Source organism: Cavia porcellus, unplaced genomic scaffold (assembly GCF_034190915.1).
Source record: "Cavia porcellus strain 051 isolate PalLab524CR breed Dunkin Hartley unplaced genomic scaffold, mCavPor4.1 scaffold_8, whole genome shotgun sequence".
In the NCBI taxonomy this organism is placed as follows: domain Eukaryota; kingdom Metazoa; phylum Chordata; class Mammalia; order Rodentia; family Caviidae; genus Cavia; species Cavia porcellus.
In genome coordinates this window covers 94,048,058-94,069,304 of record NW_026947491.1, presented here as the reverse complement: position 1 = coordinate 94,069,304, position 21,247 = coordinate 94,048,058, and the positions used below count along the sequence as shown (strand labels likewise).

The window sequence follows — 21,247 nt, the reverse complement described above, 5'->3', positions numbered from 1 at the left end:
ATTAATCAGCCCCTCTTCCCCTCCAGGACTCACAGAGCTGCCCAGCTGCCCCTTGTCACCTCCCTCTGAGATCAGCAGTGCGGTCCTCTGCCTCTGTCCCCTCTGCTCTGGTGGGTGGACACCAGCCCCTCTCCCTGCATCAGTTTTAGGATCTGAAGCTGCCTATTTCTGAGGTGCCTCTTGGGGTCCCCAAACAGACCCATGTGTCTCCAAGTCTGGCAGACTCGGCCCGGACATGTCCCGCTTAGTGACGAGCAGACAGGTGGGGAGCTAACAATAATCACTGGAAAAGGACCCAGTGGAGGTGCCCTAAATACACACAGTGGTTATCTGCCTGGGGACATTATCTCCTTTCTGGAAAAGATCTATTTTCCTCGCTTCCAGTTCAGCTGCAATGATCACGTGCTGCTTCTATAAAGATGGACAAGAGTATTTTTGTATTTTAAAATCGAAAACCAAAATCAGCCTTAAACGAAGAAAACAAGCCCCTGGGTGGCCGGCAGAGGGCGCCCCGGGCAGTGCGGCACCGGGCAGGCTGGGTGCTGTACCTGTTCACTCATGGTGTTGATGCCGTCCGGGCCCAGCAGGGACACTGCCTGCTTCACCAGGTCCGTCCGCCCGCAGTTCAGCATCCGGAAGCCCAGGTCCTGCTTGAACTTGGCTTCGATGGCCACTGCGTCCAGCTTCCGGGAGGCGCAGAAGCAGTCATCGGCCCTGGGGAGGGAGGGACGGTCAGGGCACGTGGGAGCTTGCAGGACACCATACCCTCTGCTCGCTTTCTTGTCTCTTGCCAGGCTGCCAAGAGAGCCACTGCCCGTGGAATCCCGAGTCCCATGTCCTTTACAGCTGCTGTGGCCACCCGGGCCCTCCTCAGGCTGTGACAACCCTAGGCTGAGTACCAGGCGGTGACTGGTTGTCAGATGCTCAGTCAGGTGCTCTGCCCCCGGTGCCACATGATTCTACGCAGCCAGTGTGCTAAGGAGGACCACTGCCTCTCACCTGGCAGATCAGCCGGGAGCACGGGGCCCCGGGACCACACCGTCTGCTTTTGCTATGTCAGCTGTGTCTCGCCCCCAGGGAGCCTCTGCAGCCCCTTCACCCGTCAGCTGCCTCCTGCCAGCCTGAGGACCTTGTGTGCGGGTCTCTATCTCATCCTGCAGCCCGTGGGTGTTAAGTGCAAGCTGAACAGACATGGGCGGAGGGTTCCCTCTGCTCAGAGCAGAACAAGACCACACGCCAGTGAGAGGAGCCAGTGCAAGCGGCCAGGTACAGGAGCTGCTGGCCCACAGCGCAGAGACAGAGACCAGGAAAGCAGAGGCAGGCAACGAGGCAGCCGCACAGACACTGCTGGCAAAGGGTGGCACTGCCCTGGCCTGGGAACCTGTCCTCCAGCTACTTTCTGGGTAAGATCAGTAGGCACTGGCGCCCCTGCCCTTTGAGCCCATTGGCTGGAAGGAGAGGGTGCAAACACACAATGTTTTCAGCCCACAGAGCAAACAGGCTGTCATCTCAGCACTTGGGAGGCTGAGGCAGGAGGACAGGAAGTCGGGGTCCACCCTGGGCTACGTAGTCACTTAGCAGGAGCCTGTCTCAAAGTAAACAATAAGAAAGTCTTGGGGATGCCGCTCAGTGGCCAGGGCCTGGGCTCAGCCTCCCATACTGCAAAGAAAACCCAGGGACTGAGGGATCGCAGGTGGCCCCTCAGGGTTATGAGCAAATGCATCGTGGGAACATCAGGAGCCGGCAGCACACAGCACGACTGTCCTCATGGGAGCTGGGCCTTGGGTCAGGGGACAGGAGGTGGAGTGGGTGGGCAGAAGCACCCTGAACAGGCCTGGTAGGAGCCAGATATGCAGACAGACACGAGTGCCCCAGGGTGGCCACGGGGGTGGCAGTATTTCTGGGCAAGACCTAGACAGAGGGCATCAGGCCCCTTAGCCATCATCTTCACACCAGTGAGGTAACCTAGGTGGCAGTGCACGTTACTCGGCCATCTGGCCATCCGCAGCCACATGCCCTCTGCCAGCAGGAGGGTGGGCTCGGGGGCCCCAGAGGCAGGCAAATGTGATGAGGGCCCAAGTGAGGATGGTGATGGGGACAGGGCCGATGCGGGGGCCCTTTCTCCTCCCTCACGGTGCCTGCCCCAGACCTGGCCGCCCACTGTGACCTCAGGAGCAGCGCTGCCCCACACTTCCTCTCGTGGCTCGAGGCGAGGTGCTGGGTGCTTGGACTGAATGTGCTGGGTGGGAAGGGAAGGCAGCGGGGAGGGACAACCTCTCTTCTGCCCCTGGAGGCACCCAGAGGGGTTTGCTGCAGGACGTTTGTGTTAGGCCAGGATCTGAGCAGGGGACAGGAGGCTGGATGGTGGAGGGGGACGCAGGGAGCCAACAGAGGCCAGACCGGGCTCCTGAGCCACCTACGTCCCTTGCTGCCCGGCACCCAGCGGTGTGGCTTCTGGTGCAGATGTGTGGCAGATGGACGTGAAGGGTGGCCATGGCTCAGGGCAGGTGTCAGGCCAGGCTGCCAAGGGCCTGTTTGCTTGCAGCCTTGAGGGGACCACAGCAGCATCAAGGACACAGTGCCGCAGACCTGGCTGCAGGACACGGGGCTCCCCAAGTCAGATGGGGGAGCTGAGACCAGTGCTGGCCACTCTCCCAGGAGGACCAGGGCCTGGGCTGGCAGCAGATGAGGCCTAAGTGTCTGGGCTGTGAGCATCAGGCACAGAGAGGGGTGGGGCTGTGGGGCTGCCTGGCCCAGATCTCAGGGCTTGGGGCTTGGAGCGCCTGAGCTGGGGTTGCCAGGTGCAACAAATTTAAAAGAAACACACACAGGACATGCTTGCATCAGTGATGCACTGTCCCCTTGGACTGGGGGACAGGTGAGGCTGCCTGGACTCTGGACAAGGGGGCATGCAGGCATCTGGCTGCAGCGGGAAGCAGAGGCCCCAGCACCCAAAGACCAGTGGGCCTTGAAGATGTCTATGGAAGGAGCTTCGGGGACCACGGAGGAGGCAGCGGAAGAGGGCCAGGACCAGGACAAGGTCCTAGGCGAACATCACAGAGGCTTCGGGGAGGAAGCCTGGTGTCTTGACCTGCGGCCAGCTATGAGTGCCAACCGGCAGGTCTCAGGGGCCCAATTTTGGGACAAGGCGCCACAGGTGGTCATCACCAGACAAGTCCGAGGTCCCATCCCCTCTTCGTCCGCCCCCAAGTCCCTTCTGATCACCTCGCTGCTCACTGGAGTCAGCGGTTTGGATTCTGTCTTCCTTTCCTGCAGCCCAGATGGGTTCTGAGCCCGGTGAGCGTTCACGGCGCCTCCTGTGGGTTGGGCCCCGGCTGCCGGGCTCCAGCGCAGGGAGACGGACCCTGAGCTCCTAGAGAACACTGTGCAGACCTTTCTGAGAGCATGGGACATGCTGCCCAGCTCCCGAGTCACTGATTTTAACGAGAAAGAGAAAAAAGGCAAGAAAATGCCCCCAGCTAAGATGGTGATGGGACGCTGACGCTGACGCTGCCTGAACATTCGAGACCGAAATCTAAGCGCTCGCTGTGTTCTAACTAAGCCATGATCCAAGTGTTACTGGGATCCCACTCCACAGACGAGGAGACTGAGTCACAGAGCTGGCTAAAGGCTGAGCAGGATTCATCCCACAGTAACCAAGTCTGGGGGGCCCAACACCCCACTCATCCCTGGGGACTTGAGCCTCCACCCTGTGCACGTGTCTCCCACCCAGCCCTGACTCCACCTCATCATGTGGAGGCCCCTCAAGCCCTGAGACCCAGCTGGCCCAGAATGGAGCTTCCCAGGAGACCCTGTCCCACACCCCGAACTTGTCTGGTCAACAGTCTCGGTCATTGGCACCCATCCACCAAGTGCTCGCGCTCGGGCCAGCTCAGGTCATGCACCCGTGTCCCTGTGCCGGCCGGTGCTTTACCACCAAATCCCAAAGCTGCCACCCTCCCGCCTTCCCCATACCCAGGTCCTGGTTAGCAGCCAGGGTGGCTTTCCGGCCTGGATTAGGGTCTCAACCCTCTCCCAGTCACACCAGCACCTCCCCAAGGTCAAGCTGAAAATCTTCTGCCACCTTCCCGGGCACCAAAGAGAAAGCCGCTCGCAGCGCTGCCTGGGGGGCCCACCCTGCACCCCAGTTCCTGCCCCTTCCTCTCCCTCCTGCCCTTCACAGGTCAGGGTGGCCCCTGCTGGAGACCCAGCGCCTGCAGCTCCTGCCCTTGCTAGGGCTGCAAGGCTCCAGGGCTGCCGGCCACGCCCTCCCACCTCCTGCCCACTGCCCCACCGCATCTCCTGCTCCTGGGTGCGACCCCCTTGGCTGCGGATGGCCGGATGGCCGAGTAACGCGCGCAGTCTTGCAAGCTTGTTGCCCCTGTGGTTTGATTTCGCCTCCCTGCTGCTGGGCGCCGTGGAGGACCTTTCATCCCACGGTAACCAAGTCTGGGCTGCTTCTAACACTCGCTTGCACTCGCTTGTAAACTGAGTGATTGCTTGCCTCGCTTTGAATCAGTCCTTCTGTATTTTGACAGGAACCCTTCAGATGTGTGTTTGTGTTCTCGCACCCTGAAGGTCGTGGCTTCCTCGTGGTGACAGTGTCTTCTGCTGTGCTTCTGAACTCAATGCAATCCCATTTCTCTATTTTTGTTTTGGGGACATAGCCAAGAAATCACTGTGAAAAGCAATGTCAGGGAGCTTTTCATCTGTGTACTTTTAAAGTAGTTTTGTAGCTTCAGGCCTTATGGCTAAGTCTTGAGTTCACTTTGAGTTGGGGTTTGTATACGGTGTGAGGTAAGGGTCTAATCTCATTTCTACGCTGAACATACCCACTTTTTTCAACACCGCATATTGAAGAGCTGTCTTTTCCCTGCTGGGGTCTTGGTGCCATTCATTGGTGACAGCAGGTCCCAGGACGCACCTGTTTATCAGGCACCCCTGGGACATGGAGTAAAGCCTGTAGCCCCTGCACTCCACACTGAGGCGGGCAGGCAGACCAAAGCAAGTAAGAAACGGTTTCCATTTGAGCCTGCGAAGGCATGGCTTTCTGTCCAGCCTGATTTGTTGGATCAGGTAACTCTATAAAAAGAGAAAAAAAATCCTGCAAACCCAGCTTAAGGGTTATTTATTCTCTGCAGAATCCCTGGAGGATCTCGTCTGCCATCAGCCAGCGGCTCCCCTGTGGCCTGAACCCGCCAGCATTCCCTCCTCTGTGCCTGCCTTATTTATGCAGAAATCTATTACACCAGTCACCTGGGGATTTACCAAAAGGCGACCAACTCCGTGGTTTTCCCAGGAGTGGCTTCCAGCCAACCAATTTAAGCAAACAGGGTGTCAATTTCTCAGGTGCCCGGGTGCTGAGAGACCGGCTCTGTATCTTCCCACTGCACTCAGATAGAGGTGTCTGCAGAGGGCTTTCCCCTGGAAGGAGATGGCCGGGGTGGAGTATTCAGGTACCTCTGGAATGACAAATCCATGCTGGTGACACTTTATGCTTTGTTATCCTTTCTTTTTTTAAAGCATGAATCGAATTCAGGGTCTTGCACTTGCCAGGCAGGTGCTTATGGGTCTGTTATCCTTTAGTGCTACTCACAAGTTAAGAGCACAAGCCCAGTGCCTCATTAGAAAGTTCAAACCCCAGCACTGCCACTGAGCGGCCACGTGGTCTCGGGGCTGGCTCTTTAATTGCTTCGCTGTCTGGTCCTCTCTCCTGGAAAGCCAGCTTGGTCCTGTCTCCTGGAAAGCCCTCCTTGCAGGGTGCTGGGTGCCACTGAACGAGATGCTGCACACACAGCACTTGGGAGGGCACGGCGCTCGGCACACGGTGCTGGAGATCTCGTGTCACAACCCTACATTACAGAGCAAAGTGCACCTGTGCAGAGAGGACAGCCTGTGTCCACAGACGGATGCCAGCACCGAGCAGTCAAAGCGCTCCTTATACCTCAAGGAGACACTACCACGAGTCAGGCAGCCACCGGTGGGGGGACGCCTGGCTCCCGGGAGGCTGCATCTGGGCACCCTGGTGCTGTGGGCAGCAGGTGACGAGGGGTGGGGACAGAGTCGGTCAGAGCACAATTGCAACGCTCAGCAGGCGAGGAAGGGCTCCCTCAGGGTGCCATGGGCTCCTCCCAGGGGTCCCCATCCCTGGGCCCTCGTGTCCCACGCGGCCCAAGGCCACGCTCAGCAATCTAAGCCACCCTTTGCCGTGTCTTCTCGGTGCGCCAGGCCCTGGTGAAGTGCTGTTCCTGTCCCCTGGGCAGATCCAGCCTGGAAGGACATCACCGTCCTGTGATTATTTGCTGCAGTCCCCGGCGAGCTTCTGAGTGTGTGACGCCAAAGCCTGTGTCCTCCAGAGGCAGAGAGCTGGAATCTAAGAGCCAGTTCACATCCCTCATCTGCTTCTTACTTGCAGTGGGAACTTGGGTGGTAACAGCCACTCCCGGCCTCAGTTTCCCCATGTGCAAGACACTTCCAATGATGGGTGGGCCACAGGGAAGACACTGGGACCCCACAGCACACAGGACAATGACAGGTGCTGCCCCGCTGCGTCCCTCCTCGACTGCACAGTGCTGCAAGCCCAGGTGGGACCTCCCTGGCTGCTGGGGCCTTGCCCAGTGCTCTCTGGGGCCTGGAGGACTGAGCCTGGCCCCACTGGGCCCGGTCTGCTGAGGTTCCCACGGTGTCACTCGGCCCAGTCTGGGCATCAGCGTGGTGAAGGCTGGAAGCATGTGCTGTGGGGTGTGGGCTGTGAGCCGGCAGCTCTCCTGCACTCCTCCACCAGCCCAGGGAGCCTCACTGCCAAGTCCAGTGTGACTCATGTCCACGTGAGAGCCAGGCCTCTGCCCCTGGAAGTGGTAGCCAGAGCTGAAGGGGACAGCAGTGGTCAATCTGTCACCTGAGTGACAACGTGTCACACTCCGCAGGGCACTGCAGGGTCCTGCCGCACGGCCGCCCTCGCACCCCAGCGGGGAGACAGCAGCCCCAGCTTCTCTCCTGGGGGACGGGGTCTTCCCCGGGGCTCCAGGTCCTTTCTCCAGGTGAGGACGCAGCCCCACGTGGGTCCAGCGCCAACAAGGACACAGGAAGCAGGGGCTGCTCATGGCCACAGGATGGGGTGTGACACCCTGTCCTGGCTGGGCAGGTGCAGCTGCCCGAGGTCGGGCACACCAGGCTGCTGCCACACCAGCCCTGAGCTCTGCCTGTGAGACCGACCGGAACAGAAGGATGGGCGGCTCAGCACAGAGGGGGGAGGGAAAGGTGGAGGGAGAGAGACAGGACCCCCTGCTGCCCCAGCCACACCACCCCGGCCCTGCTGAAATCTGGCCTGTACCCCGGGCGAGGGTGAAACGGGGCAGGACCCAGTCTCTCAGGAGGAAGCTGCTTTACCTGACCTTTGTTAGGCTGGGCATGCTAGTGGCGCACACCTGAAATCCGAGCTACGCTGGAGGCTGAGGCAGGGTGACGCGTTTGAGGCCACCCTGAGCAACTGAGTGAGACCCTGTCTCAAAACAAAAAAATAAGGCTGAGGGGTAGCTCGGGGGCAGAGTGCCTGGCTGGCATGGGCAAGCCCCCGGCTTCCAGCCCCAGCAGCGCACAAGGGAAAACACACAGACCAGATTTTCATCCATTCCTTCTGACTGCCCACTCCAGATCAAGCACAGGACTCAGTGCTTCCATACCGGGAATGTTTTATTGGCTCTCAAATAATATCAGACACCTACAGGGGTAGCATCTACACTGTGCCAGCAGCTATTCTAATTCCCACCCCCATTTTTGTACGTAAGTGTTGCCCACACGTTTATGTGAATGAGTGTACATGTGCCATACATAGACACATGTGTTTATAAATACACGATTCACATAGATCCTCATCAAATCCTCTGAGCCTACAAAATTTATCTTTGATTTTAAGGAGAGGAAATCATGGCCCAGAGAGGATCAGAACTCGCTGGAGGCCACACAGCCAGTCGAGTTAGAGCTGGGACCTGACCGGGCCCTCTCACTCCCCAAGCACCTGCTGCTCTCAGGGCCCCACCTGCTGAGATCACCACCGCCAGGGTCACCTGGGGAAGTGGCTGCCAGATGCCAGGTACTCGGCTGAGTGCCAGGAAGTACACGTTCCCGACTGTGGCCGTTGGGCTTTAGGTTCTGCTGCAGCTATCCCAGAGGAGGGATAGCTTCTCACAGCTTCCTGTCCCCTCCCTGCTGGCACGGCCCCTGCTCTCCCCCTTCCTGCCTGGCATCTGGTTGCCCATTGCCTAACTCTCTCCCCCACTGCGCTTTCCTTTAAAGATGTGCTAGAGACAAGTTCCGTCTCACAGCTTCTGACTCCCAGAACAACAGTGCTGGAAAATACCATTCAACTCATGCCTATGGTCTTGACAACAAGAAACTGGAAGCCGAGCCGGCCATGTGCCTGCAATCCCAGCACTCTGGGAGGTCGAGGCAAAGGGATGGCCAGGTCAGGCCTAGGCTGGGCAACTCAGCAAGTCAGGGAGACCCTGCCATGCCCCACAGCCCACCCCATGCTCCTGCATCGGCGTCAGTCACCCAGCTCCCAATGTCCCTAGTGCTTAGGCTGGGAACCCCTGGGCTAGGCTGACAAGCTGCCTGAGCACCAAGTCCTGTACTTCAAGAAGTCCCATTGTGGGGCTCTGTAAGTGTGACAAGAAAATGGTGGCTTCCGAAACGAATCGGGAAATGGCACCCCGAAAGCCCCTGAATCCGGGCAGGGTCCGGCCCCCAGGCTTCTCTGCTCACCCGAGCCCGACAGCCCCCGCCAAACCCTCTCACAGCTTCCAGCCTCACGACTGATGATCTCTTCCTTTTCTATTGGGTGGCAAAAAAGATTAACGAATTGAGAGTGCTTTGTGCTGAGCTAAGTCACAGCAGAATCTCAGCGCGCCTTTCTAAGACAGAAAAAAAATTACATGATTGCAGTAAATGGAACATGTAACGCTTGCAAAACTCCTAGGAGAAATCTTGGTTCACGATTGTGCCCGCTTGCTGTTTAATGCTGCTACTAAAGTACAGAAAAGAACCAGATCATTAAACCTGCCTCGGATGAGGGGAAGCCAGGGCGATTCCACACCCCGCCTTGGAGTCACCGGGCGCCTAGAATCCTCCCTCCTCACAACTCAACGTCCAGGGAGTGGCTCACAGCCGCTGCTTTTGCCTCTTCCCAAAGAAATTCCAGCTCTGTTTGAAGATGTTTAAAAGATTCATCTCAAAACCAAGGGCTGCACACCGCAGGAGGAAGGACCCTGGGTGCTCATGACCGAGTGGGTTGTCATGTTATTTTGCACAGAAAACGATGAAGCAGCATGATAGGTCTCTCGCTTCACAGCTTTTTATTTTTTAAAGTGAAAAATAAGGTCTATCTATAGGAAAATACTCACCCTGGATAAGGGTGCAAGCTCTCAATGCATCCCTCCCATCAGAGACTGTCTGTGGTCCTCCAGGGGCCCTTCCTTATCTTCTCCCTGTATGGTTGCAGGACTCACATTTTTAGCTGGGCACATGGTTGCTTGGATACACTACATTTCCCAGGGTACCTTGCGGCTTTGCACAGTCACATGAGCATATTCTGGCCAATGGGATGCATGGAGGAGAGTGTATAATCTCTGTGCCGGCCTGGCCCTTCTACTTTCCTGGCTCACTAGTTAGATGTCCTGCTGGGTGGGGCCCTGCAGAGGAGGGTGCTGCCCAAGGGACAGCAGCAGAGCAAGGCGTGGGAAGGTACCTACGTCCTGGCCTCAGGAGAAGCTGCTAGAGCTGGATGGACATGAAGGAGGATTTTAAGCTCCGGTCTTGTCCAAGCCACAGTATCCTGCCTGGTGCATCTAATGACTCCTCCCCAAGAGGTCCACACATGCTGTTTAAACTTAGGTCAGTGTGGTGAGGCACTGGGAAGTACCTAGCACAGCCTGCCATTCTGCTGGGGACCAGTGAAAGAACGGGTGTCTTCTTTATAGAAGTTTTCACAACAAGCCAACCACTTCCTGAGGTGTGAGGCTCAGTCCTAGGCCCACACTGGCAGAGAAGACCCAGCGATACCGATCCTGAGCACCCTGGTTCTGTAACGGGCCGGGAAGTAAACACTGCAGCATCTGTGGGCCACATGGTCTCAGTCCCAACTCCTGACCAAAGCCACTGCGTGGAAATCAGCCACAGAATCAACTCTGAAACAAGTGTGGTGGTCCTTCTGCATAACTTATCTACAAAAACAGGGGCGGCGGCTAGAGTTTGCTGACCCTGGTTCATGAAAAAGCATTAAACAGAATAACCTTCTCTTTGAATTAACAAGAAATATAAAATATTGAAAGTGCGGAGAAACATGTTTTCAAAAGCCTGTTTAATTTTATTTAAGCGAACACTTCCTAAATTTGCTGAGCCACTCAACACTTTCGTAATACTTATTAAAAATTTGCTTGCTGTTTATTAAAAGCCCAGAACTGGCCTTCTGAATGTGCTGTTGCAAATGCTAAGCAGGCAGCTTTGCCATTAGTGAATTATTTCAGGCACACGTGAAATACAGATGAATGCAGTGATCCCTGCTGTGCTCGTCCCCAATTAAGATAGAAAAATAAAGCATCACAAACATACAAGTCCCCACCTCCTGGTCCCATCCTGCCCCTACCTTCCTGCGAGGACCCCTTCTCCTGACATCTAGCAATCTCATGCACGCTCTGGTGTATACAGAGTCTGCCCCCCAAAATGTGTACACACTTTAGGAAAAGAAAAATACTACATGCCTGGCAGCTCACGGCCGCCACTTTGAGCCTCTCTCTTAATGGCAGAGGCCAAAGGGAGCTTGTATGAATCTCAAGATGTCTCAGTAAACTTAATATTAAAGTATTTATACAAGTTTTTCTTTTCCTATGCATCCTTTTTTGGCAGACTCTGTGTATATGAACTCATAAAAAAAATATGGCCTTTTTTAACACGTTGGCAAACGTCATATAACTGTTAGCAAACTACATAAACCCTTCTTAGACACTTGCATTTCTTTTCTGCACAATACTTAGGAGTGAATTCCAGCTCCCTTATTCCCACTGTCTCAGCCTTCCCGTAAGGCACATGCCGTAACGCCTCTCGCATTCGCCAGGGACGCGCAGAGCGTGCTCTCGCCCTCCCGCCCTCCCTCTCGCTGTTGTAAACCCCACACTGCTGTGCACCTTGTCTGTGCTCCCCTCTTCAGTATGGAAGTGTTTTTCCAGGGACGGACACAAGAGCAGAATGATGTTTCCGAGTTTCTGAAAGGCAGATTCAAGGTCTCCCGTGCGGTGTTCGAGAGCCTGGCTACTCCCCATCCTGATTCAGATCAGGACTAGCAGGTTCTTTTTCCCGTCTGCTGCTGGGAAACGTGCAGAGCGGTGGCTTCAGATCTGTGTTTGCCCGAGTTTCCAGTGCAGTGACTGCTCTCGTGTTTCCTGGCCCCTTGCTGGAATATCGGGAGTTTCCCTCCTCTCTACAGGGAGATCCAGCGCTGGCCAAGGTGGACAGTGCAGGGGCTCCTAAGAGGAACGGCGTCTGGTGGCTGATGCTGTCACCCACCCGTGGGCCCATGACACGGTGAGTGCCGCCTTTTATGTGAAATCTCTGCTGGCGCTGCCTTTGGAGCAGGGGGAGCTCGTGCTCCATGTGGTTTGGATTCCAGCTGGGTCATGTTCTCTGTGAACCTCGGGCAGGGTCCAGAGCCCCGGCTCCTTGGGGGTGAAGAGAAGGCAGCCCCCTGTGGGGTGGGGGCCACCAGGGACCACCCCACCTCACAGAGATGCGAGGGAGGACACGCATTCCAGCTGTGCTCATTTCTCTATGTTCGTGCCTCAGTTTCCCCCGCAGGTCAAGATGTCCCTGTCACTTTGCACATCTCATGTCTGATTCCAAAACTGAGCAGTTTTCAGAGCTGGAAAAGATACTGGCCGCACCCAGCTGGGGGCGTCACCTCCTGAAGGGCAACTGACCTGACGGAGGAGGGGCAGTGCACACAGGAGGACAGCACACACAAAGGACACTGCGACACGGAGGCTTCCCGCAGGATGGGCACCCCTGCCCCGGGTTCGAGGGAGTGCTGTGTGGTAAGGCTGGAATCAACATAGGACCCGAAGAAGAAAGGCTGCAGACCCAGCCCTGTTCCGGGGCCAGCAGACCCCACCGGGCAAACGCCGCCCCTGCAGAGGGCGACCGCGCTGGGACTGGAGCCCCGGCTTGGACGTGCGCCCCGCTGCTGCTGAAGACGGCGCTGTGTTGCTGTCGGCACCAAATGTGTTTCCGTTTTGCTTTTAACACTTTGGAGGCTCGGGACCGAATCCAAGCATTGACAAACCGTCTGCCACCTGCCATCTGCTTTCAGCATCCCGGCTGCTCTTCTGAGCACTAATGTGCCCACTGCCAGGCCTGGTGGCCTCTTTTCAGCCTGCGTCCCCCGTTGCAGAGTTACGACCTTGGCCGCTGGTGACTCGGCTCTGTCTCGTGGTCCCTGGTGCCCACTGCGTCACTCTCTCTGGCTCTTCTCTGGCCGTGCGCTTCTGCCTGGTCTCATGGTGACAATTCTAACCCACCGAGGTCCCCCTGGGTGACCTCGGCCACACCCAAGCCCCTAGGGCCCCCTGGTGGAGTCTCCCCAGGCTTCTTCCTCACCTGCCGGCCAGCGTCTCACCTGGAGACCATGGCTGACCGCTGGGTGAGGGGCTCCTGTGCCATGCACTCAACACTGACGGTGGGACCTCAACAGTGAGCCGTGCTCCAAGATGGGGGAGCCGACTCTGCCCCCCACCCCCGAGAGAAAGAAGCTGACCGTCAGAGGTGATGTCCACGCTTGCTGGTTTCTCCCAGAATGTCTCCTGCCCCTGCAGCTCCCCTCACCATCGGAGCCACACATGTAGTGCGCACACACCCATCCTCACCTCCTGCCAGCCTCCTCAGTCACAGCTTTGCTGCTGCTGCTGGGGACAGGACGGGTACTCCGGCCAGTCACGACCACCATCGCCCCACGGGTCAGAGAGGAGACAAGGTCTGCCCACACTGGGCACACGAGTCACACGGCTGGGACAGTGGCTCCCGGAGGCCTGAGCCCTTAGCAATGGCAGACAGTGTCAGCCACCCTGGACCTCTGCTGGGCCACTGTCTCCCAGGTGGTCACTACTTCTGCTCGGCAGGCTGGCCTGGAACTCAGCGACCCTCCTGCCTCAGCCACCCAAGTGCTGGAATCACAGGTGTGCACCTCCTCACCTGGCAACGACTGCTTCTCATGCAGCTGACTCTGTCACTCCAGAGTGTGGCAAGGCGCAGTGTCTGACAACTGAAGAGCTGACCGTCACGGTCCAGACTGGAAGGAGCTAGCACAAGGGCCACTCCCTCCACGGCGTTACTGTGACGCAGGGATTGCGCCCCTGGTTTGTTGTGATGATTTCATTTCATCTGCTCCCTCTCCTGACCCAGAAACTGAGGCCTACACAAGTGAGCTGAGTGCTCCCGTCACACAGGAGGAAATGGTCCCACCAGGACTTGAACCCAGGCAGCCTGGCCGAGGGGCCTGTGTCCCTCGTGAGGGAGAGGCTGGCAGGGATCTCACTCAAGAAGCGGCCTGCTAAGCAGCCTCTTCTGATGGCCACAGGGCCACCCTGGGGATGTGTCCCTTGCTGGACAAGCTCCCGGGCAGAAACCTGAGAGTCTGTTCTCCCCAGGTGCTGGGGTTGGACCTGGGGCCCCGTGCCACACCCTGGCTCAGTCAGGGCTCTCTGGCAAGCACAAAGAACCCTGCTGGCTGAATGTGGCCCTGCCCCGGGCCCTCTGTGCCCCCCAGTGTCCCCAGCCTGTGCAGTCTCCTCCACAGGGACCTGCTCCTCTGGGCTCCTGCTTTCTCTGCAGGCCCAGGGTGAGCCAGCACCTCCACAGGGTCTCTGGACCTCCCTGCCCACCACGGGCTGAGCAGGCACTCGGCCCTGTGCAGGCCCTGACTGAGGGCCTGCTCCAGGCCAGCCGGGTTCCTTGCGCAGGCCACGGGGCCTGTCTCTGACCCTGCTGGAGGAGGACATTGGGCCCTGAGTGCCCAGGATCAGAGGGAGGGTGTCCCGAGTTCTGGGAGGCGCTAATGCACTGACTTCTCTTGGGGGCAGCAGCAGGTCCCGGCAGGTCACCGTGGGCGGGCAGCGAGGACTGTGATGTCCTCTGGCACGGAAGAGGGCAGGAGGAGCAGGAGCTGGAGCCACGGCAGGGCGTGCAGGGACAAGGACACGCAAGGGGAGCGGAAGGGGTGAGGAGCCTTCCAGGCCCACGGCGCTGCCATGGCCGGCCAGGTGTCCGACCCTACAGGCCACCGTCCGAGGGCAGCATAGGGTGGGCCCGAGGCTGGAGCTCAGGGTCTATGCAAACACGACAGGGAAGGAGCTGTGTGGATGAGCCTCATGCTGCTCTCCTCGGCACCCCAGCTTTGCCCATCAGCCCCCGAGATGTGGATCCTCTGCTAAAGCAGGAATGGACAGTGTCCCCTCCCCTGCAGTGCCATCAGAAGGCCGGTCCTGAGGTGTCCTCCCCGTGAGCCTCACAGTTTTCCTCCATGGTCTCCTGTGATCCCACGGCACTGTCCAGCCCTCTGTGTCTCCTCAGTGACAGGCAAGTGCTGAGCCCAGGGGGTCTGGTACCGCCCAGCTCTGGGGTGAGCTCAGTAGCACTGGGCACCCTCCGTGTCCTCATCCACGGATTCAGGCGCCCTGGTGGGAATGAATGGTGTGACGGTATCTCATCTGCACGCATACAGACTTGTCCCTGGCATTGCTCCCCTCACAGCACCCCACAGCTACTGTGCACACAGCACTCACAAGCGACTCACCCAGAAATGCCGTCAGGAACTCGGAGGATGTGTGTGGTTCTACACCAATGGGACGCTTGGGGAGTCTTGGGTTTTATCTGGGGGTTCTGGAACCAGCGCCCACACACCAGGCCTTGAGCCCCTCTACTGTGACTGTGCTCTTCCTGACGGGCGCAGGGGTTCTCTGGTGGCTCGGGGTCATCTGTGCCCCCTAGGGCTGCTGGAGGAACCAGAGCTTGCCGCTGCCACAGGACAATTTCAGGACCAGCGCTCCACAGTGGGTGCCCCCTGAGAACTCGGGGAGGCCCACACCAAACAGAAGGTTAAGCCAGCATCTAGGAAGGACCGGAAGCAGCTGCCAACGGGGTGTGGCTTGTTCCCTGCTGTGTGGACCCTGACCCAAGGGGTCCCCTCCTCCCCAAAGCACTTGTCACTCTCGTCAGGGTGGAAATAAATTCAATGGCAGAGGAAGTGACAGAGAAGAAGAAACTGGGAGACACTTTGTCACAGGGACCAGAGGTGGAGGGGAGAAGGAGAAGAGGGGCTGAGGACAATGAGACCAACTCCCCAGGACGACCACGACGCTGCGCACTGCAAACATGGGGTAATAAGGCTCAAAATTAAAAAGGAGGCTAAGCCAAGCCTGTGGAGAGCGCAGTGACTTGACCAGGTGCCTGCTAGAAGGACGATCTGCGTGGGGCAGAGGCGGGATGTGAGAATCCAGGTCCCCAGCCCGAGCACCTCGCCAGCGCCAGCCTTCCTTTCCGGCCAGCGTACATTTCCTGTTCCGAGAGGAGCGCGTGGTTCTGATGCCCCCTGATCTTGTGAAGGTGCCGCCTATCAGCTATGGGGGGCTCTGACACACCCCTTCTCCCTCGGTGTAACAGCCTTGCCCCAGCAGAAAACCTGCCCCCACCAACAGAAGGCCCCGCTTGGTATTTCTGAAGCACCACAAAAGCAGTAATTAAGAAAACACAGGAAGCTGCCAAGGTGTGTAACTGTGCTCTCCTGCCCTCCACTCCCCCTCACTTCCGGAACAACAAGCAGGGACGAAAGGAAGGGGTCACCGGGGCTCAGCAGGGGCTGCTCAGGGAGAGGTGTGGCTCTCCGAGTGCCCATCACCATGGTGAGGTTTGCTGCCGCCCCAGAAGATAAAAGCCCGGCTCCTGCAGCGTCTAAGAGCAAGGTCCTGGAGCACCCACCGTGGACACGCGCCGTGGATGCCAGAGCCCAGCCAGGCTGCCCCTTCCCAGCAGGGTCCCAGCTGCCCCCTTCAGGAAACTTCCGCCAGCTGGCAGGCAATTAACGGGGCTAATGTCACTGGCATCCAGCCCCAACACTGAGTTCCTGCACGTGTTAGGTGCCCAGAGCTGCACCTTCTCGGGCTGTTCCTATGTAGACAGGGACTCAGGGCCGACTCTGTGCTGGGAGCCACCTGGCCACCCGGAGTCCTGGATGGGCTCTTCAACCTTCAGATCTGTGACGTTGGGTCAAGGACTGCCGTGCACAGCTACAGGGCGGCCATGGATGTGCCTCAGGGACAGTGGCTGCAGGGCACATGGGAGGTCCCTGGTCTCCTTGCGGGGCAGGGCTTCCACGATGGAGTCACCGCGCAGTGCAGGCAGCAGTCTCCTCCTCAGTGCCAGCTGGCGAGGCTGGGGGACGCGTGCACACTGGGTCTACAGGGTCCCCTTCTCACGTGCTGTGTTTTCTAGCTAACAGAACTTGCAAGTCTCACACTTGTTATTTATAAAGCTCGCAGGATCCAGGGCCACAGGAGAAAACCAGAGGCTGCGAAGGCTCAAAGCTCTCCGGGGAAGAGTCGCACACAATCCCTGCTCGCTTTAAACCACCTCTGGATACCCGCACGATCTCGCTGGTTGTATGTGCTATGTAAATGGCTGTTACTCTCTATTGTGCAGGGAATAATACTTCGTACAAAATAGTACGAAGTTTCTAGTCTGTGATTCACAGTCGGGTGAACCTGTGGACCCAGAACCTACAGCCAGGGAGGGCTGACTGTAGCTCGGTTTTCTCTGTGGAAAATATTTCTAAATGTGATTAAGACGTGGCTAGAATAACCAATGAGCGCGGCTCCTCAGAGGTGGGTCATTTGAGAGACAGATGCGGCAAGGAAGCAGGAGAGGTGAGCCACTGAGCCTGGGTCTCCGATGGACAAACCGGCCTCCGAGCAGCTGCCCGGGCCCCAGGACTGTCCACACCAACTCACAACCCAGGGCCAGCACTGAGACAGACGTCCTTGGCGTGACTGCTGCAAGGACATTGCTTGGTCACCAGACCACGCCCCGGGCTGGGGCACAAGAAACAGCTTGAGGTCCGAGGCTGTGGAACTGTGAAGAGGGACAGATCTTCCCGGGGAGGTCACCAGAGGCCTGACCAGCCCCGGGTGGGGACCAGGATAAGCGACTGTTTTCAGGACTGCAGCAGATGCTGGCTCTCTTTGGTACGGGTGGGGAGGTGTTCACAGACACCCACACCCACTCCACACAGCTCCAGCCACCTCCGGGTCTCTCCTGACGCCACGACACCATGCGAATGCTATGTAAAGCCACTGTTGTCCTCGCAGGTTAGGGGACAAGGACAGAGGCTAACGGGTGTGCCCACTCTGTGGCCCACTGAGTCTGCAGAGGACCCTGGAGGGCCAAGTGCCCAGGTAGACCCCTGGAGCCCCGGTTTGACAGTGGTGCCTGGTTCTGCCACTGACCACAGTGAGTGCGGGAACCACCGATCTCTCCGGGCCTCACTCCTCCGTACGGTGGGCAGTACTGTACACCATGGTTCACTGTGAGCCTCACTACAGGGCTAAAAGCCTTCCAGCATGGCAAAGCCCCACCCCACGTGCACCCCAGTACTATCTCATGGTCCCCAAGACTTCCTGAGCCCTCACAGCCTGTGGGCTGCGGTCTCTGCAGGTGCAGGGGGCCCCTGAGCTCACCCTGAGCGCGCATGGCCCTCTGCTCATGTCTCCGTGACACTCACGGGTAAACCAAGGTCCAGCAGTTAACGAGCTTGGCCAGGGGCACCACCAGTGAACCAGCACAGGCAATCGGCCCTAGAGGTGCCTGACCTTCCGGCCGAGGACTTCATGATGGCCCAGAGACAGGAGAAACACCGGCATACACCGGTTTCTCAGGAGCCACCCCTCTTCCCGCCCCCAGAAATCCCGGGCTTGGACTGAGGAGGAGAGCTGGAGCAGCCAGGAATCCGGGGGAGCGAGGGGAGCTGGACGGAGGCTGAGTCCAGGAGGCCTCCTCCCTGGCGCCTCTGCTATGAGCCCCCCCAAGGTCCTAACCTATAAAGTGACACCAACCTCCAGAAGCTGCAGGGGGGACAGGGGAAGACCCGCTTCGACCCCCCCTGAAAGCAGGAGCTGCTCACTCAGTGGCTGCTCCCTGGGCCTCCCTGACCTGCTGCTGTCATTCTAGGGACAAGGTGAGGCCTCGCAGCAGTGTGAGCTGCCCAGACAGGCACTCAGAAGTGAGAGCCCAGTGGCCAGAGCTCAGGCTGAGGGGCCTGAGCAGCATGACTTCAAATGCATTTCTGATGCAGTTTCTATGGTAGGGTATTCTGCCTACCCGTGCCTCGGTTTTCCTGTCTTTGAAATGGGCATACCAAAGCCTCCTTTGCAGGGGCCTGCATTTATTAGTCCTTGTGCCTTTGTGACCCAGGGCCCGCCTGTGGGGCTGCTCAGCAGAACCCTGCAGTCAGACCCTGGGGCCAGCTGTGATCCACACTCCCTCCCCAGATTGCTTCCTGCCTGAGGCTAGGAGGGGAGGGACCCCGAACACGCCTGGGCACACACGACACGTGGGCGCACCCCCACTGTCACCTGGTTCTGGCTCCCCTGAGGGGCTGTGGTTTCCACTGTTTCTCTATGCGAAAGAGGCCCCGAGCGGCCGGGTCACCCCAGCAGTCGCCGGGACCGGGCGGAGGCGCAGGGTCCTGCACACTGCGCAGGGGGGCAGCAAGGCGCCTGCGGCTGGAGACCAGGGAAACCGGGGAGGCACCGCACCCGCGGGAGAGCCGCGGAGGAGCAGCCACGCGGCCACCCGCTGCGCCTGCGTGGGCGGCGCCGTCACGGGGACCCAGCCGCCCGCCCCTCCCGCGCTGCCGCGGACACTTGGGGGCGGCGACCAGGAGAGGCCACAGCTCAGGGAGGGCGGGCGCCCGGGCCGCGGTGGGGGCTGCCGGGGCGGGGCGCTCCTCCCCTCCCCCACCCCTGCCCCTCCCCTCCCCCTCCCCCTCCCAGTCCCCTCCCCCTTCCCCGCCCTGACTCCCTTGCACCCCTGCCCGCTGTCCCCCCCGCCGCCGTCCCCTACCTGAGCTGGCGCGGCTCGCAGTCCACGCCGGGCAGCAGCAGCCGGGCCGCCTGGCGGACGTCGTCGCTGTCCATAGAGAAGCTGCGGCGGTGGCCGGCGTGCGCCACGGCGACCCGTATCCACTCCATCAGCGGCGGCAGCACGAGGAACGGCCTGGGGGACGAGGGGGTGGGGGTGAGGGGGGCGCCCCGCGGGGACCCCGCCCCCACCTCGCCCCTCCCTGTTCCCTCCCCTCCCGTCCCCTGCCCCTGCCTCGGGACGGGGACCCCGCAGGCCGGCGACAGCCTCCCCAGGCAGCCTGACCCCGCGGGTGACCCGGGGGCGGACTCCACGCCATCTGGGGGCCTCGGTCTCCTCATCCGTGCACCGAGGACACCCAGCGACTGTCCCTCCTGGCGACCGTGCAGCCGGGAGACAATGCGTCACTTGGAGCACTGGGGCGCAGAGAGATGCCGGTTCCGCTCCGCGCCCAATCCCAAGTGCCCCGGTGTCCCTCCCACCTGGCCTGGGGCACCTGGCCAAGCCCACAGCAACCTCTCCAAGCCCAGTGACAGCAGCCAGCCAGGCTCGGGGACCTGGTTCCCTGACCTCGGGTTCCCTGGGGTCGCAGCTCTGGAGCAACCATCACTGCAGTCTGAGTCCAGCTGGCTAAGTGCAGAGGCTCTGACTTCCAGCCAGGGGAAGCTGCCGGGCCTCAGGGCTAAGGACTGGGCCTGGGGTGTGTGTGTGTGTGTGTGTGTGTGTGTGTGTGTGCTCCCTCAGTCCACTCCCGGCTCTGGGCAGGAAAGCCCACCAGCCTTACAGAAGCCCAGGTGAGTTTAAGGTACCTCCGGATTCCCTGGGGCTTGTTACAGCGCACAGCCTCCCACCCCCAGTTCCTAAAACCTCTTCCAAAGTCACTGGCAAGGGACAGGTTGGAGGCCTTAAGACGAAGTTCTGGGCCATTCCAGCAATGCAGATGACACAGCATCCAAGGCCACAGTTTTAATAAACAGACCCTATCCATGCCTCAAGTTCGGGGGCTGGGGACCACAAGCTTAGAAACGGTGCGCTCCCTTCCACCTTGTGAGCAGACACAGCCTGTACCCTGTCTCCGTCAAGCCTGTTCCGAATCTCAGCCTGTGCTGGTCCGCCTCGGAGCTGAGTGTGTGTGTACCCATTTTACAGAAAGGGGGAGCTATGCTTGTTGAGGGCAAGGAGCACGGCTGAAGGACGGAGCGAGGAGAGCTGGTGTCTGACCAGGCTGTGGGCTTCACGGGCTGGTCCAGTTTCCCAGCACACACCTGTACCCCAGTGAGCTATCTGGACGTGTGGCACAGGCCTCCAGCCCTTTAAAAACCCCGAGGCTCCCCAAGTGCTTCTCCCAACACCTCTGCCCCGCCTTCCCCAGGAGATCCACCTCCCTTGGCCCGGGTGCCCGTCAGCACCCAAACCCAGGAGTTCGTGACCAGGGGTGCTGGCCTTGGTACTCCTGCCCCGGCCCCGGGACAGCGGCCAGCAGGGTGCGTGCTGGGAAGGTACTTGCTCACCAGATAGACTAAGTCAGCGGTTCTTCCCCGGTGACACCAGTGCCACCAGGTTTCCGGGCTTGTGGGCCTGCGGGGAGGGCACCGGTGGCCTCCCTGGACCCTGGCGCCATCACCTACTCTGATCAGGTGCTCAATCAACACACACTGCCTGGAAATTGAGCTGGATTGTACTGCGTCTGGTGAAGCAGGGCTTATTTTTGTCACTGTGTCCCTGTCATCCTTGGAAACTACCCCAAGTGGCCAGGACTCCCCCATTGTCCTCAGAGGCCCCTTCTCTTTCCCAGTCCAAGGGCTCCAAGCACAGCTTCAGGCCCAGTGTCTGGCCCGGGTCCGGGGGCAGCGGGGATGCCCAGTAAATGTCCAAGAGCTGGCCAAGACCTCGTGGGACCTCCAGAGGACTCAGCAATGAGGCCCCAAAGCCAGGAGTCCAGCTTCCCGGGATTGTCTCTGTGCCTGTTCTCTCTTTTCAAGTCTCCTTCTTGTCATTGCTTTGACCAGTTTGCTAGTCACTCACTAAGAAGTCTTATCTGCCTGTTCATAGCATCATGTGTGGTGTTTTCTTT

At 59.1% G+C, this 21,247-nt stretch overlaps 1 protein-coding gene across 5 annotated transcripts in view; it reads right to left on the bottom strand.

Moving 5' to 3' along the window:
• Positions 1–21,247, bottom strand: part of Abtb3 (ankyrin repeat and BTB domain containing 3) — a 151,392-nt gene that overhangs the window by 19,435 nt on the left and 110,710 nt on the right. For 4 of the 5 annotated variants that reach the window (XM_063255535.1, XM_063255534.1, XM_063255533.1 and 1 more), the window contains exons 4-5: positions 19,156–19,308; positions 549–714 (exon numbers count right to left, since the gene is read on the bottom strand). In XM_063255535.1, the coding sequence (XP_063111605.1) occupies positions 549–714; positions 19,156–19,308 (319 nt within the window). Of the gene's footprint in view, positions 1–548; positions 715–19,155; positions 19,309–19,407; positions 19,578–21,247 lie in introns of those variants that run through there. The other variant, XM_063255536.1, reaches the window with a different exon arrangement.